The sequence below is a fragment of the Eretmochelys imbricata genome, chromosome 14, assembly GCF_965152235.1.
Source record: "Eretmochelys imbricata isolate rEreImb1 chromosome 14, rEreImb1.hap1, whole genome shotgun sequence".
Classification (NCBI taxonomy): Eukaryota; Metazoa; Chordata; order Testudines; family Cheloniidae; genus Eretmochelys; species Eretmochelys imbricata.
In genome coordinates this window covers 14,706,457-14,723,682 of record NC_135585.1, presented here as the reverse complement: position 1 = coordinate 14,723,682, position 17,226 = coordinate 14,706,457, and the positions used below count along the sequence as shown (strand labels likewise).

At 43.3% G+C, this 17,226-nt stretch overlaps 1 protein-coding gene across 1 annotated transcript; it reads right to left on the bottom strand.

The window, feature by feature from the left end:
* Positions 1-4,338: 4,338 nt before the first annotated feature.
* Positions 4,339-17,161, bottom strand: KCTD2 (potassium channel tetramerization domain containing 2). The gene is made up of 6 exons (XM_077833070.1): positions 16,584-17,161; positions 13,446-13,554; positions 12,604-12,695; positions 11,390-11,485; positions 9,201-9,326; positions 4,339-8,083 (listed from the first exon to the last, which is right to left on the bottom strand). The coding sequence occupies exons 1-6, from the start codon at positions 16,893-16,895 to the stop codon at positions 8,054-8,056; spliced, it is 765 nt and encodes a 254-aa protein (XP_077689196.1). The 5' UTR covers positions 16,896-17,161; the 3' UTR covers positions 4,339-8,053.
* Between the last annotated feature and the right edge of the window lie 65 nt (positions 17,162-17,226).

The window sequence follows — 17,226 nt, the reverse complement described above, 5'->3', positions numbered from 1 at the left end:
CACATGGGTGTGTATTCTTCTTCTTCTTTTTTTTTTTAAACAACAAACAAACCAACCATGTGGCCCTTCTCTAGTCCCTTTCATTTAAAGATCTCCATGCACTTCCCAGATGTTAATTAAGCTTCACAATCACTAAATAAAGTATTTGTCATTGTCTCCAGCTTACAGAAGTGGACACTGAGGCACAGAACAGTCAAGTGACTTTCTCACAGTCACTGAGAGTACGTCTACACAGCAGCTGGCCCACACTGCAGGGCTCAGTGTAGATATTTGGGCTGGAGTCTGGGTTCTGAGATCATGTGAGGGGAGAGGGTCTCAGAGCCTGGGCTCTAACCCAAATGTGAACATCAACATTGCTACTTTATAACCTGAGCCTGCATCAGCTGACCTGGGCTCTGAAATCAGTGCTGCAGGGTTTTTTTTTATCACAGTGTAGACATATGAGCTGGGAATGATAGTTGGGAGTCCTAGGTCCCATGTCCTACACTATCGATAGATGTACTTCTCTGTATCTAGGCAAATAAGCTTCTGCTTGAGCAGTTCCTTTCTGTGGATCAATCTGCCTGCATGGCTCTTTCCTTGCTTCCTAGCTTGGAGGGCCTGTGGGGACGGCATACTCTATTGCTGTGTGATAATAGTGAGGGAATAGTACAAGAACTCATAATGTTGAATCTTTGTTAGCTAGGAGAAGGATGGTCACAATAACAAGACCAGAGACACTAAGATCAGCATGAACAGTCATAGTTGGAGTTTTTCCCAGTAGCGCCACATAGAGGTTGGCTACTACAAGTCTATCTTTTTGGGGTATTGGCAGCCCACCAAAAAGACACAAGGGATCAGAGCAAGGGGAACATGAGGAAATGCAGGACCCCAACCCAGGTGTGGACTGTTCTCTAGCACAGTTGAGCAGGTGCAGAGACCATATGTCCCTTTCGAAAGCCTGAAGGACCACAAACAGGCTACTTTGGAGAGGGCAAGAGACAACCCTCCTCATTCAGCTGAGGTACTCAAATTCATTGGGCTGAAAGACTCTCAGGGAAGAACTATTTTTCCGGACAAATTCAGTTTTGGACTAAATGAGCTCATCTCCCATTGCAATCAACAGTGACTGGCTTATGGCAGGGCAGAATTTAGGCCATTCTCTTGACATGGCAAAAACCGCCTGTAGAAGATGATAGTTCATCATGTCATTACTATATTTTTAAAGACATGAAATCTTGTTAATTTCCTATAGAATATTCCAGTGGGTGGTAGGTGGTGACCAATCCAAAGATTTACAAAGTGAACGGATTTTATGGGCCTACCAATTCTGGGTCAGTGATCATTCTATTGCAAAACCAGACTGTGTCAAATGCCCCATACTTACCTGATCTATTTGGATATGAGGTCACTCATGCCTCCCCATGCCAATGAGGAAGCAGTTACATGGCAATACCAAAGGATATTCCCTGACAGTTGCCACTTAGACAGCCTGGCGCCCCTTCCAATGACAAGTCACTGATTGGTTTTTGTTCTCCCTGGCCCTTTAGCAGCTCCCCCTGAGGACTCCCTTCCAGTAGGCAGCCCTTCATGGGACAGCTAAGTCTTCTGGATGACCTCATAATCCAAACTCAAGCTTCACTGAATATTCCAATTATGATGCCATCAGACAGCGTGATCCACTGGAGAGGCTGACTTTACTCGTCCATTTCCTTGGAAGAAGGGTGCTGGAATGAACCTCAGAGGAGCTGCACAGGGAGTGGAGACACTAGACTAGCAGCAGGCACTGAAATGTGGCAGTGTTCCTTTCTTAAGAGTTCTGCTTCTTAAAAGCTCTTGGGCAAAGCTCCAGACTGTAACTGGAGGCCAGCTATGTTGCAACATGCAGCCCAACTATACTCCCTCCTTCAGGGTTCAAAAAAGAACTAGATACATTCATGGAGGATAGGTCCATCAATGGCTATTAGCCAGGATGGGCAGGGATGGTGTCCCTAACCTCTGCTTTCCAGAATCAGGGAATGGGCAACAGGATGGATCACTTGATGATTACCTGTTCTGTTCATTCCCTCTGAAGCACCTGGCATTGGCCACTGTCGGAAGACAGGATACTGGGCTAGATGAATCTTTAGTCTGACTCAGTGTGGCTGCTCTTATGTTCTCCCTCCCCTACTGCACTGGATCCGAACACTCCTGAATGTTAGAAAACTTCAGAGCCTATGCCCATGCAGAAATAGTAAGAGCTGTATGTATGTAGTAGTAAGAGCGGGTTTCTTCACATGGGTTCACTTTCATCTCGTGGTTAAAAAATAGCTCACAATAGATCTTGTAACATGCCTGCTGTGGGGAGCAAAGAAATGGCTTGAAAACACAGAGATAAATATTTGGAATAGCTCAAGTTTGAGGATAGTTAATATCATAAGGGACAGATTTCTTCCCCAGATTCCACCAAGTTGTGGTCTCCACAGCAACCCACCTAGTGACCATGTATTTTCAGTCTGATGCAGCCGTATTAAACTGTTAGTTGTGGAAAACCATCTACCTGGCTGACAAAGATTCTGAACTATTTTTCTGATACTGTACTCACACGAGTCAGAATCCGTAAACGCTTTAACAGGTTAAGCAGGCAAAAGCTGAGCAATTGAGGTGCAGTTATAAATGGACTTCCTATTTTGAAATGCTGCTTACAGGGCTTGCTTTGTTGTGAATGCCAATGAATGTACAGAGACAGGGTGGGTGAGGTAGTATCTTTTACTGGGCCAACTTCTGTTGGTGAAACACACAAGCTTTTGAGCATACACAGAGCTCTTCTGCAGGTAGCTCGAAAGCTTGTCTCTCTCACCAACAGAAGTTGGTCCAATAAAAGATATTCCATCGCTCATCCTGGGAGCAACACTGCATACAATGAATGTACATGCAGACACAACCCAACTTCCTATTCTGCCAAAGCAGTTGGCATTTTGAACCTGAAACTATTGCTAGCTGTGGTCTGTCACCTTCCGAGGTCAGGGGCTTGGGAAAAGCTTTTGAGTTCAGTTTGCCAACAGCTCCTGGACCATAATCGAAATAATTTAAGACGTCTAGTTTAAAGAGATCTTCATAACCAGAACCCCAACATAGATGACCTGATAGATGCTGCTAATGTTACGGTGATTAGACACTGTTAGGTAAGCGTTCAAAACTCCAGCAGTCCTCCTCCCTCTAAGGCTCCAAACATGCACCAGTGGAGGCAAACTTGGGGGGAGTCCCTACTGTGGCCAAGGCTTTGCCAGCTGCAGGAACAGAGTTGGTGGCAGATTACACACATGCTCAGAAATGGACCTTAAGAAGGAATATAGTTTTGTGGTTAGAGCAAGAGCCTAGCAGTTCCTTGTTCCTAGTTTCTTTTCCCAGCTTTGCTGATTCTCTGCATGATCTTGAGCAAATCACTTCTCCGTTCTGGTACTGATGGGAGGCTTATTTTACATTTAGTACTTTGAGATCCCAGCACAAGAATGAACATAGACAGAAGTTTTAAGACAGCCCCGAACTCCCACATGCTGATCTCCTGAAGCAAAAGCCATGAAAGGAAAAAAGGGGATAGTGACCTTGCTCTTGGAGGTAGGCTGTCACCAGAGCAGAGGTATTAGTGCTAAGCAGAGAGCCAGAGCAGCATCTGGAACAGATGTAGGAGGCAGCAACAGCTTGGCTCCAAAATTCAGACATTTATTTTCTGAGGGGCAGTTTCTGTTTGGAAACCTGAGACAAAACACACACTGGCTTTCAGGCTCACTACAGGCTGACTGAATTTTTAAAACTAATTTAGTTCCTTCCCTGCTCTCTCCCCCACTCAGATTGTCCATCTGTTGGTTCCTCTGTGTTTCAAGCCTTTCTGAAAATCAATCCCTGTAAACAGGAAACAAATTGAATCTCTACTAATCCATCAATCCTGCTTAAGAGACAAATCAGGAAAATGCTGGGTGCATTATGATAGGGGTAATGTAATAACTATTTAAAATACCTTCAAGAAGTAATGAAGACCATTTTTACTGTTAAACACTGATGTGTAATCTCTTTCCAAATGGACACTTGTAGATCACCACTTTTATGGGGCGGGGGGGGAGAAAGTGTTTTTAGTCTTTTGTGCTTCATGATGTACAGAGGTCTAAGAGGTGGTGGTGTTTGAGGGTTTTTTGGTCATTCTTCCCCTTTGCTTTTTACCATGTAACCTCTACAGCTGTGTACTGTGAGTTTACACCAAAGCATCCTTCCTTCCAAGTGTGTGTTAGGCAGTGGAGTAAAACAGGTGTTCAGAAAGTTCTCTGAAAAGACGACAGCCCAAGTTGAAAATTCCATACAAACAACGCAGCAGGACACAAGACATTAGGTCAAACTTCCAACCCATTTCAGAATCTTTATTGAAAAAAAAATTAATCACAGCATCTGAATCATTATTCAAACACATTTAATAAACAAAGAGAAACAGTAGCAAAGGGCACTGACATGTGACAAACTGTACAAAACCTCTGGGTTTGCAGGCAAAACCTGAGGGTGAGGAGCCCATGGCCAAGCTGCAGAGGTCTGAGGAGCTGGGCCCCCACCCCTGTGGCTAACCCCCCCACTTCCCCTCGGACCACTCAGTCACCCCTGAGAAGATTGATTTAAAAATGTGCAGAAACAAAGACACTTTCAGAGAAGGTTAATTCCAGTCTCCCCATAATGGAACGATTTAGGCCACTGGGAAATTAGATAAAACTCACTATCCGTTCCCAGTGCTAATGCTTTAAGTGAACCTTCCCAAGAGATACAAAACCCCACAGCTATCTATCAGACCTCCTACCACTGCTTCCCCCCTCCCACTCACCATAATATACTGCCCTCTAGGGTCAACAGGAGTGATTCGATGTGATCCCCCCCACCCCCGGCCAGTTTTAGTTTGAGGAGATAGTTGCGACTGAGCAAAAGGAACTGGAATGAAAAGCCCTGTCTCCAGCAGTGCAGTGATACAACTAGTTTGGAATGTGGAGACCAAGCGAGACCAGTTCTTCAGACTTTCATAGGGCTAAAGGTGACCTATGACAGACAGTAAAGAGGAGAAACTCCCAGCTAGGTGATCTGGGAAAGCATCCTGCTCTAGATGGACTGCAAGTCCTTGTACCTACAGGAGTCCATAGCCTCCCAGGAGACTAGAACAGTCCCTTTGTATCACCAAAGAACTTGAGATCCAGTGAGGATGCAAATGACAGGAATCATTTTCTACAAGATAACTCATTCCATTGGATTTAAGAAGAAGAAAAGGCAATTTGGGTTCCAGTGGGGCATTAAATCCACTGACAAGCTCTAACAATTCTCATTGGAGAGGGAAGTTGGGGAGAGAACAGGATTTAACTTTTATAGTCTGTTCCCCAGGTATCTGGCAGAAATGTTCAGTCCATTGCAACTTATACAGGACACACTGAACCGGTCTTGGCCTGTTGTAACTATCAGGTTCTTCTTCTGGTTTGTTTTACTGGAGCCGTTCTGGTGTGGAGAAGGTAGGGCGGTAATATTTTTCAAACTGCTATTCTGACAGCAGGCACCCCTCAAATGGGCTTCATGAGGCATGGTGTTTTGATGACCCAAAAAAAAAAAAAAAAAGCAATGAGGTATCATTCTGTCAACTCCCACTGTACTGGATAAAACATCACCCTCCAAGCAAACCTAGCACTGCTTCGTACCCACCAGCTTGAACAGCAAGTCAATTGGGCTTGTATTGACTGTGTCTGACAGGGCAGCTAAGTTACTCCTGCTATCATTAGTCTGATCTTTCTTGACTTTCCCAACTTCCCCTTCTCCCTGGGGGGGGTGGGGGAGAGGAAGATAGATGATGGTCTGAAGGCTAGTGTGATATGTGGCTTTTATGCTGCTAAACTGCATAATGCATTTTTTTATTTCTCAGCTGTGACCACAAACTGACAAAGGCTGGGGCTACAAGCTACCCATAGATAAGAGCTATATGTACACATCACAGTGTTGTTTAGGCCCAGCCAAGGCATCCAGTCCAATCACACTGACACCATTTCATCACATGACAGACCGGGAAAATGGGGGAGTAGGAGAGCTAGATTATTGAGTATGGTGCCACACCAACTGAATTTCAACAGTCCAAAACTGACACAATGTGAGTTCAAAGACATTTGGCACAGTCTGTTACCAAGACTAGGTACTACAGATAATCAACCCTCCTTCCTGAGAAAGAGGTGAAGACCCCACTGGAGGAGGTACACTGACAGCAGTGTGGGGAAAAGCCGGACTGGAGAGCATAGAGGGGTATCCCTCTGAATTTCTTTCCTGCACCTTGTTCATTGAAAAGGTCATCCATACCCTCAGAAGCCACTGCTTGCTGCCCTCTGCCCCAAATCAACAAGAAGACCGGATGGGAAACTTCCCTATGCACAAAACACTGACAAGACCACAGTGAGCCCAATTCCTTCAGGGAGAATCCCACACGCAACAATCCAAACAAGGAATTCTGTGCTCATGAGCCTAATCCAGGAACTTCCACGATGGCCTTGCCAATGCCAGCGAATTCCAGTGTACCTGGAACTTTGGTTCAACAGCAGTTTGGGACTCTACTCAACAGCCCAGGTGCCAGATCACTGGGCTACAAAGGACAAAGCCAGGACGAAGGGAAAAACATGCAGCAAACTCCTATGAAATTCCATTTACCAGATAGGAGGGACATGAAACTGCTTAGGGATGGCACCCATTCATTGAAGGGACCAGTGAGTCCAGTTTGGCTAAGATTAGAATTAAAGAGAGAGGCACAAACGAACATTTGCACGTCCATTCAAGGCATTCCAAAAAAAGTCACAAAAGTCGACACGTCACTTTGGACAAGAAACATTACAACACTTTGGCAACTTTCACCAAGCCCTCTGAAGTCTCTGCAATGCCCCTTGGTACTTTAGGCTGACCTACTGAAGGTGGAAAACTGAGAGGGCTGCAGATGTGGAATCGCCATATGTAAATAGGGGCTCTCCTCCCCAAACTGTCTGGATTTAAAACAAACCTACCTGCTTGCTACAGTACAAAATAAAGCCTCCCCTAACTGCTCCTGCTGGGAGAAGACAGCAGGAGATCAAGGGAGTCCATGCTGCTGGAGACAAACAAGGCAAAGCTGAACGTGGCAGCAACAAGTCCCTAACCTGGGTAAATCAAGTAACAACATCATGCCAGGCTAAGACAGAGCTGTGGCAAGGGACTGGAGGGGAAGTGGGACAGGATCCCTGTCACCACTCTCATCCAACCTGGAGAGAATAAAGGACAGAACCATTTACTGTGTCACTAGCATGGGCCAATGTAGATTTTTAAATATGCGCGAAGAGCACTGGGCTTTGGGATATGCCAAGATCCCATATATAATAGTGCTAGCAGTAAACCCCTCCCAAGGCCCACATTAGACAGAAACACAATTCCTCTCCCCACTAGGCTTATTTTGTATCTAACTCAGCTCTCAGGAACCTGACAAGTAACAAATACAAAGCAAGAATGAAAAAAGTTTCAGTATAAAAAAAAAAAAAACCAGAAGTTCTTGTTTTTGTCCCTCACTTCTAAACCCTTTTCACCTGATTTGTGTGTGGGGCCAACTGGTGGGGAGGAACGCTGCAGGATATCTCCAAGTTTTCTACTTGATAAACCTGGGTGCACAAAATGGCACAGCTCTAATACAAATCCTCTTTCACCCACTCCACCCCACGGGAGATTGGGCGGACTACACGGGCTCATGGACCTGAGCAACCCTCCCAAAGGCTCTGACTGGGAATCCGGCCCAGCCATTGTTGGAAAAATTCAATACAGCGCCGGCCAAGAAAACAAAAATAAACATTTGAAAAAGGGACTATCCAACTGGAAGAGTCTCTTCTTTCCTTTGTTTCCTGGGATTAGGGGGAAGCCTTTGGTTTTGACCAGAATTATTCTCTGTTGGCAGGACAGGCTCAGCTTTGCTTTGCGTTAGCTTGGTTATTGTACAAGAACAAGGCTGAACTGCGAAGAAACGCTCTGCCCAGCTAGATTGCCCTTTTGACATCTTGGAGTATAACAGAATCAGACACGTGGATCACATCCGGGATCCTCTCTCCTGAAGAATCTGAAAAGAGAAGGACCGGTGTAATAAAGGTTGAACTTGGACAAATTTGGATATTAGTTCTCATGTTTTGAAAAATGCTATTTGTGTCAATAGGGGAAGGAAAAATTGATGGAGGAGGGGAATGTACAAAGAATCATCCAGAGTGGCTGCTGGTTTTTACATAACTTTTATGAATGACTGATTTCCTTAGAAAAGACAGGCCTGTGATAAAAACATTTGGCTTTTGGTCACAGCAAGGCATAAAATTCTGCTGCACCTTGACAAAATCTTGTATTGTTTGAGGCTGTGTGATCTGTGCATGTTTAAAGATGCATAGTCTTGGTCCACAATGCAATTTTCAATTTTTCTACCCAGATACCTCACCCACTCAAATTCAACAGCATGAACTGTAGAAGGATTTTTAAAAAGCATATATTGTACTGCACAAATGTTAAGACTCTAATCCTAGTCACTTCTGTGAGGTAAGCATTATAACCATTTTATAGCTGGGAAAACAGAGGCACAGATTTTAAATGACCTGCTACCGAGCGTGTATGGCAGAGCTCAGAGTGGAGTCACTAGTTCTAAGGTCTGTACTCAAGACCACTATAACCTTTGAGCCTCCCTCAGAACCTTTAGAGAAACTGGAGATAAGAGATGATAAAGCCTCTTCTAGAGACAGGTCAGTTGCATGCAGGAAGTTCAGAAGGATAGTTTCATATTTTTAAGATCCTGATCAAAGGTTGATCAAAGTAAAACAAACAAACAACCTCCACTCTCTGCAATGGCTGTCAGCTAGGAAATGTGATCTGCTTCAGTCTTCCTAGTTGTGCTAACTCTTTCTTCCCTCCTTTTTACACATTTAAAAAAAACCAAAGTTCATCCCTTTTTCCCATATATCTATGGCTCAAGCTGAAATGTACAAAGAGCTTTGGATCTGGATAGATTTGCTGTAATGTCATCTAGTAAAACTGCAAATCTCACTGGAGGATGTGGGGGCGGAGGGAAAAGTGGAAGAGAATAAGTGTGTGCAATGAATTACTACTATCATCCTCATGGCATCATTAGAGCACAGAGGAATTTTTTTTTTCTGTGTACAGGGGCATTTAAAGACAACTCTCTTAACTAGGCTCCTCACCTTTGCCTTCTCACTAGGTTCGATGACAATGCCATTGGTAGAATTATTGAGCTCCCTTGAGACGACACAGAGGAATTCTGCCTGGTCCTCGTTTCCATAGTTATAGGAAGATCCAATACTGATTAACTGAAGAACAGGAAAATAACAGAGAGGATGTAAGGATTAATGCAGCAATAGCCAATGGATTTTGCTTTGTCCTTGTTATCACCTTGTGAGTGGCTGGTTGAACCCAGTCAGAACTAAAGTTTCAACAGGACAAATCTCTGGGGTATGAACTTGTGTAATAAGCTTTCCTGTCAAATAGTATGTACATTCTTGGTCCATGACTGGAAGTGCTACAGAGCCCCCTGGTGGTGGTTGAACTTGGAGAAAATTCCATGAAAAAGTAACATGGAAAGCTATGATCAATTTTCCAATTCATGAAAAAATTGAAAATATTGATCACATTTTGCAATACAAACCCTTAGCCAAATACTTCAGAGAATGGATATGCCAGGCAACGTAGGCTCTCAAGAAGGAGTCACTCCATCCAGACAATACACCTATTTAACGAAATTCTAGGAATACAGCTTCTGACTTTTTGATGCAGAAACACAGGACAGGCAATTTATTTGTCACAAAGGTAGAACAGCATATTCCAACAACTAAAGGACACCTGGTAAACCAGCACAATTCCTTGATAATTATTACATTAAAGTGACAGCCTGGAGTAAACAGCATAGCAGTAATTTGTATTTCTCAGCCCTGCTCTTCAGACCAGCCTTGGATTTCACATCCTGAAGAAAAACAGTATGAATCTTATGTGTATTTTAATGGATACACTAGTTCTGCACAAAGGATTTTAGAAAAGAGAACCTCACACTTATAACAAGGGATAGATGCAGATCACTGTCCCCTTAATATAATAATCATATTCATTATTCTGCAGGTCTGAAGGAGGATTAGCCAAGCTATAATAATGGAAATGGCTTGTACAATGAATGGTGGCATTGATTCACTACTGAGGACAAAAGACTTGGTTTTAGGATGTCAATGGATTGTGTTTTCCCTTTGTATTTTACCACTTGATTGTCTAAACTATAATGAACTTAAACAGCTGCACTTCAGACCACAAATCACTGTGGATACATAGAATGCATGTTAACTAGGAAAGATATATAGCTGCTATCTGTCCTACCTCAGCTACACTGCTATTTATACTCGCCCTAGCTCTCATTGAGCTAGTGGAGTATGTGTACATAAGCAGAGGAATCACAGCCCTAGCTCATAGCCATAGAGAGAACCTGTCAAGGTATGACAGGGGAATTGAATTCCTCACCCTAGTCAATCCTTGGTGTCTGTGTTAAGACTGCTAACAAAGAGTAAATAGTGCCAAATGTGATATGGATGCTTGTCCACTGGAAAATGGACACTGGACCATCACATTTCACAGTCTGCTAGCTGTGCAATGTCCAGTTACAGCTTTTGGTCACTGTTAAACTGGGCAGGATTTAAACAGATCTAGAACTGAAGGCTGTAACCTATTAGTCCTATGAGCCATTTGGTGTCATCATATTTCATTGCAAGCTGATGTTGCAGATCTATCTTGGCTACAGTTCAGGAACTGTCATGATATATAGACTAGCTTGGTGGCTTAAGTCCTTTGTACATCCACACAAGAGAACTGTTTGTGATTTCTGATACCAAAGTTGGTATCAGCTGATTTATGCCCTCGGCAACTCCCTTGAAACATGGCCAGCAAACTTGTGTTGTAAATGCAGCATGTTTTGCATTTGCAGGGAAAGGTATTTCTCATGTCTCTCAACACTTCTCTGTGAAGGGGTTGTGCTGGTGGGCTCTGAAGAAAGTAGTTTTCACTTCTCCTGGATCCCATTCATTCTCCTTGGATAAAAGCTCCACAGTGGGGCCAGGAAAAGTGGGAGGAGAGAAGAATTACTCAAGAGTCTGACAAGGATACAATAGATCTCAAGGAAACATTATTTCCTGTTCTGGGTTCAGTAAGCTACTGTTGTTCCCCTACCAGTTATTCCATATAAGGTGGACTGATCCTGGATACAGACTCCCCGCCCCCAACAGGGAGGAGTCGTAAGAGGGGTAGTTAAACAGAAATCTAAACTCATTCCATATGCTGTTCCCACATGGGGATCCCTTTCTTTGGATATAGGAATGGCAATCATTAGCAACAGTACCTGTTCAAATTTCCATCCATCAGACATAGTGGACACCATCTGTGTAAGCTCTTCCTCTTGGCACTGCAGAACTCTGTACACATGTTTCACAGGTCCCTAAAGCACCAAGGGGGGGAAAAAAACCAAAAAGCAGGAATTTTAAAATCAGGAGAGGGAGTTGGCTTAGCTGTGTTTGCTTTCAAACAAATACAGCTGAGGCTTTAGTGTCTTCTTGTAAGGAAACCTGATCTCTTTTGTGCCTTGAGGATTATAATAGAAGAGGAAGAGTGAGTTGCATAGACTTTCCCAAGCTAGTCTACATTATATAGTTGAATTTTTTTTCCTGCTGAGGGTAGTGAGGATTTTGAGGTGACATTGTCAAAAGCATGTAAATGATAGGAGCCCAAGTCCTCCAGGTATGTTTTGAAAATTTTACTTTTCTAGTATTGAGTCTACAAATTAAAAATAACAGTTCAGCAGCAAAAAGAATTGCAATAAAGAAATGCTGAGAGAAGATGCTGTTCTGAAAAGGCTTATATTTGATGGAAATATTAAAATTGTCTGGGAAGGACAAGACAAGCATACCCATAGAGCTCATTTTGTAAATATAATGGGAGAGAAAATCACCCAAGTTTCCTTTCTTAGGGTTGGCTTTAGGGAAAGAGCCACCCCCAATTCAGTAACGTCCCATACCAAGGAAAGGGAGATAGACTACACTAGGCACTCACACAAACTGTTTATGCAACTTAACAATTTCTGCCAAAATAGTATCACTGCACTTTTATTAACTGCCAATTTAATAAAACATATTAAAGCAACTCCCATTCTCTAAATGGGATGCATGGCCCACATACTCATAAGATCTTCTAGTAGGTCAGGTAGCTATTCTGCTTTTTGGATCCCAAAGTCCCATCTACTGCCTTTGAGTCCTCATTTTCATGCCTTGTTTCAACTGACCCTATTTCCAGCCCCCTTCTATTCAATTGCTCCTGACCTCTACCTGCAAATATTGCGGAGTAGATTTGAGAGCCTGTGCCAGTAGCCATGAAGGATGCGCGCTCTCGATGATATGTTGGATCCATCAGAAAGTAGGGACACACAACTACTTGAGAGACTAAACACCAAGTCTGCTGCCATATGTCTTGCCCTGCAGTGCATTGTCCCTCTGTCACACCTTTATAAATGACTGAATCCTGATGACTGAGTTTTTCTACTTAAGTTTTAACATGCATTACTTGAGAGGTTCTGTTTTCATTGTCCCGTATCCGCTCCTTCACCAGACGCACCAGGGATGCAATATTGTAAAACTCTGCTTCTTCCAGTACCCCTACAAAAATCCAAAGCAGAGGAAGGAATTCTGTTAATCAACAGAATAAGGACAATTTTATCAAAAGGATGCGGTGCATGGTATTGATTTGTAGTTAACTTTATATTTGCAATCTAGCCTGCATGTGGTACAATAAATGGATGCAGAATAGATAGTGGTATTGATCAAAGTCTGGAAGAAAATGCTGTACTCAGATGGTTATAGCCTCCTTATGTGAAAGCATATGCTATCTAACAGAAGCATACTCCCCCTTCTCTAGGATTATAGTAATCCACCAGCCTGTAATAGGGAAATACTACTCTTTTATTGGAGGCTTTTGGCAAAATAGGTTTAGCCATCTCAAATCAACCTGTTTCATTATCTCAGCATATTACAAAAAGCCATTAATGTCTCTGGACACACAGGACTGCAGTTTTTGAAAAGAGAGAACACTCTTAGAGAATGTCTCCTCTTTCTCAAAAAGTACAATTTGCTGTTCAAAGCCAATGAGTTAAGCATAGCAAGGATAGCCTGCATTACGATCTAGAGGTTTCTGCTTCCAGTATATATCGGCTTCATCTTATTCATGAGCGTCTTAGTGGGAATCTAAAAGAAAACACAGTATTATTGCAAAATGGAGCTTACGCACAAGGCACCATGTTAATGTATTAGGAAGCCTCCACACCCAGACTAGCTCTAGGTAATGACTGGCAAGTCAAACAATGCCAATGGGGCATTTACAGTTGTTCGCTCTGCAATAAATTTTCTTACCTTCTTCTGCCAATTCCTTGTTTATTATGAGTTTTCCATGTCGGAGGTAGTTCAGGATCGGACCAAAATAAGTGGGATCCCTGTCGATGAGATATGCCCCGGTCTCATCCTGTGAAACACACATGGGAGTCAAGCTAGATGCCCCCCTACACTGGGACTCCTAAAATTACTAACCCCCTGAAGCTGTATTGGTGTTAATGATGAGAAAACTTTGCAAAATGTCTGTAGTGTAGACAGGCCCATGTTTGCAATATTGAGTAGTGTTCAGGGTGGAGAAGGTCTGAATGTACAGTATGGCAAGTGAGCCTGTCTATACTAATTTTCTTTCTGCAACTTCTGATGCAGCATGAGTACCTGTTAAAGTGAACCAGAGAAGTTGGTGTGTGGGAGCAATAGCATGAAATAGATCATCCTGATCACAGGAATTGGGTTTTCTTTCATGTAAAAAGAGGCAACTCCAATTTTTTTTTAATATCCTTCTGTTTATATGTAAATACCAATCTCAAAACCTTATACTAACTCCTAAATGCCATTTCATTTATCTGAAAATTACACCAAGGCTAAAGGACGCTTTGGGAATCAGGCAATCTCCACAATGCAAATTAGCATCAGCTCTAAAATTCAACTACTCTGAAATGGCTCTTGTTCCATAAAATATATCTTTTGAACAAAACTTCCTTGAACACAGTCCAAATCTCAGCTTATCACTCAAGATACAGATTTAACATTTTACTAATTTCTCTCTCTAAATCATATTTCCATAGACAGACAGTCCTTGTTAATCTTTATTTCAAATCTCTATCTTTACATACCATGCTGGATTCAGCATGCCTGTATGTACCAATTAATCTCTTAGATGCGACTACTGGCACAAATATCTTTTCCTAAAGCACCAAATGCTACTGATGAGGTTTAGAAATAAATAATATTTCTACTGTCCTTTACAGACAAATAAGATAGTCTGTGACCTGAATATATTACAACTTTAGAACATAATCTTGCAAACTCTATCTCAAGGGAGGCAATGGGGACTACTCTTATGAATATTTGCTGGAGTGGGCCCAATAATTAGACATAATGTGATAACAGACAGCAATAAACAATTAGTAGGATTCGGGGCAGGGTTACAATAAGGTAACATGTTTGTCTTGGTGGTTCCAATATTTATTGATGTTGAAATTTTAAAAATATTTGACTGTTTATGTACTAAGCCCCAAATCCTATAACTGGATCCATGCAGCAGGCATGAAACCTAGGCACCTTAAAGGATAAATGTTTTTTCCTGTAAGTCAAAATAAATAAAAATATAGGTCAGATTAGCACTTACGCAGCACTGTGACAACAGGGACAAACGTTATTGCTCCTACAAAAACTGCAGTCTTTTTATGTCAGTCTGCTTTTTGTTTCTGTGACTTGTTCAATCAGAAAACAAAACAATGTTTCTGAGGAAATTAAAGAAAAATAAAAGACACATACAACCCAGGCTTCACTGAAAATTATTAATGGTTTGCATCTCCTCTGGACACGTTGATTTCTAAACTATGCAATAGGTGCTTCGAGCATCTCCTTATTTTTCCACTTCTTAAAATCAACATTGCAATAATAAGTTAGATCTATGTTGGGCCTTTCCCAGTGCACAACATTATAAAATTATCAACAATTAACAGGTGAAAAAAACATTTCTTGAACCAAGCTTAACGTGTTGACACACAATAACAGCACAGACCTTTTTGAAATACACTTTGATGCAGCAAGCATTCATGATCATTACAAGTAGGGCACAGTCCTGTTTTTAAACACCACAGACTGGTTCAACTTATTTTGTTCATTGAGCAAATTAGGTGCTACTGAGATTGGGGCAGTCTGCTTTACAGCAGAATAAATGTGTGTCCCCCCACCCCCAAAGCCCCTTCTTACTCTCAAAAAGAAAAGGAGTACTTGTGGCATCTTAGAGACTAACAAATTTAACCTTCTTACTCTGTACTGAGATACTAAGGTAATGGGAGCTATTATAATAATAATTATAATAAATATAACAATTAATAAACAGATTATTTGACAGGCAGGAATTTTAACTCCTGATTAATCTTGTAGTTGGGAAGGAGTGTTTTTTAATTCTGTATCTAATCTCTCTCTAAAGTGTTTTGTGAGAATTATATAAAGAATATGATAGAAAATAAAGATTGCGGTTCCCAACATAATGAAATTTGTGAATTATTTGTGAAATTCCCAGCAGGGGTGAGAGGTTGAAATCTGAGTTTTCAAAGCCACAGACCAAAGTAAATAGATATATAATACACTTAGTAAGTAATAAAGCAAACCACAGATGAATATAAAGAAAAGGAGAAATGACAAATATATTCCTAGGCTGAGAAAAGTTACTAAATACTTGATCCAGAGAACAGACAAGTGTTTTATAATAGATGAGGACTTACCTAAACTCATTAGTCCTTATAAATAAGTCATTGTTTAGGTGGCAGCCTAAAGGATTTGGGGGCATTTGATACAAACTTATCTGTGCTGAGTATAGGAGGGTGTGGGAAAAAAAGCTGGTAGTTAGCTTTGTGATGTGGGTATAGCTGCAGTGGAATAGTACAGGGGACAGTAATAGGTTGTGTCTATGTCTATCTCCTTTTATGACAGGAGATGTAGCAGAGGAAAGATTTATGCTCACAGCAGATGATCTGGATGAGAGGGGTACGGTTGGTTATGCTGGGTGAATAAATGCCCACAGCTTCAACCCCCTTAAACTGTCTGATCAGAGCTAGGTCCCCTCCCACCAGCAGAAGTAGCACAAAGCCTAGACTGGTGTGTGTGCCTGAGAGGAGCCTGCTGTGAATGGAAGGGGCGTTAGAGTCTGTAGGGAGACGCTGCCCCCCACTATTTGGGCGTGCTGGTGGTTATGGCTCACACGGGTTAAGGGTGGTTTTGTATGTATGTATGTAGTTTTGTCCTGCTATTTCCTGGCGGAAGGGGAGGCACGGACCCCTCTGGATCTCTAGCGGGGGGCAGGTGAGTCGGGTCGGGGGAGGGATGAAGCGTCCGTGAGGGTGCGATGGGGAGTTTAGTCTCCATATGAGTTTACACGGCGTCGGGGGTTTCTACGGCGCCCGTTGCCCGCCCCGCGCAGCCCCTCACCTTGTCCGAGCTCAGCTCGGGCCCGTCCTGGCAGCAGAGGCGGCACAGGAAGGACTTGGGCTCCCGACACAGGGTCTGCCGGGTGCTCACGAAGTATGTGCCGCCCACATTGAGCCGGACCCACTTGGAGCCGGACCCAGGCTTGTCCGGGACGGGCGGCTCGGAGCTACGCGGAGACAGCCCCCCTGCGGAACAGGCAGGCCCGGTGAGGCGAGGGCTCGGCGGCCCGGGAGGAACCGGGATGCCCCCCAGCACCGGGCTGGGCGTACGGCCCCGGGCCGGCCCATCCCCCGCCGCCATCAGCTCTGCCATCCTGGACCGTGACTTCCTGGGGAGTCCCAGGCGAGGGCGGCCACCCTCGCTCAGCGCTGGGGGGAGAGTTGGGTCCGGCACCCGGCAGCCATCGCTCCCCTCACAACTGCCCCTCTCCCCCTCCCAGGAAGAGCCGGACTTGACTTCCGGGTCACCAGCGGCCTCCGAGTCACACCAAATTCCTCACGCGTCGCACGTAACCCAACGGCTATTCTGTGCTAAGGGGGGAGTCCCCAGGCGCAAGGCAGTAAAGAAAAACACAGGAATACAATATCCTGGGCAACCTATGAGGAACAGTGGAATATTACTTCCGGAGCAACCGGAAGTGAAT

Excerpts from the sequence above, each read along its gene's own strand:
- KCTD2 (XM_077833070.1), bottom strand. The coding sequence starts at position 16,895 with ATGGCAGAGCTGATGGCGGCGGGGGATGGGCCGGCCCGGGGCCGTACG. Across the intron at positions 12,696-13,445 it reads CAAGGAATTGGCAGAAGAAG|GGGTACTGGAAGAAGCAGAG; the intron begins GTAAGAAAATTT and ends GGATTTTTGTAG. Across the intron at positions 8,084-9,200 it reads AACCTAGTGAGAAGGCAAAG|ATTCTTCAGGAGAGAGGATC; the intron begins GTGAGGAGCCTA and ends TTCTCTTTTCAG.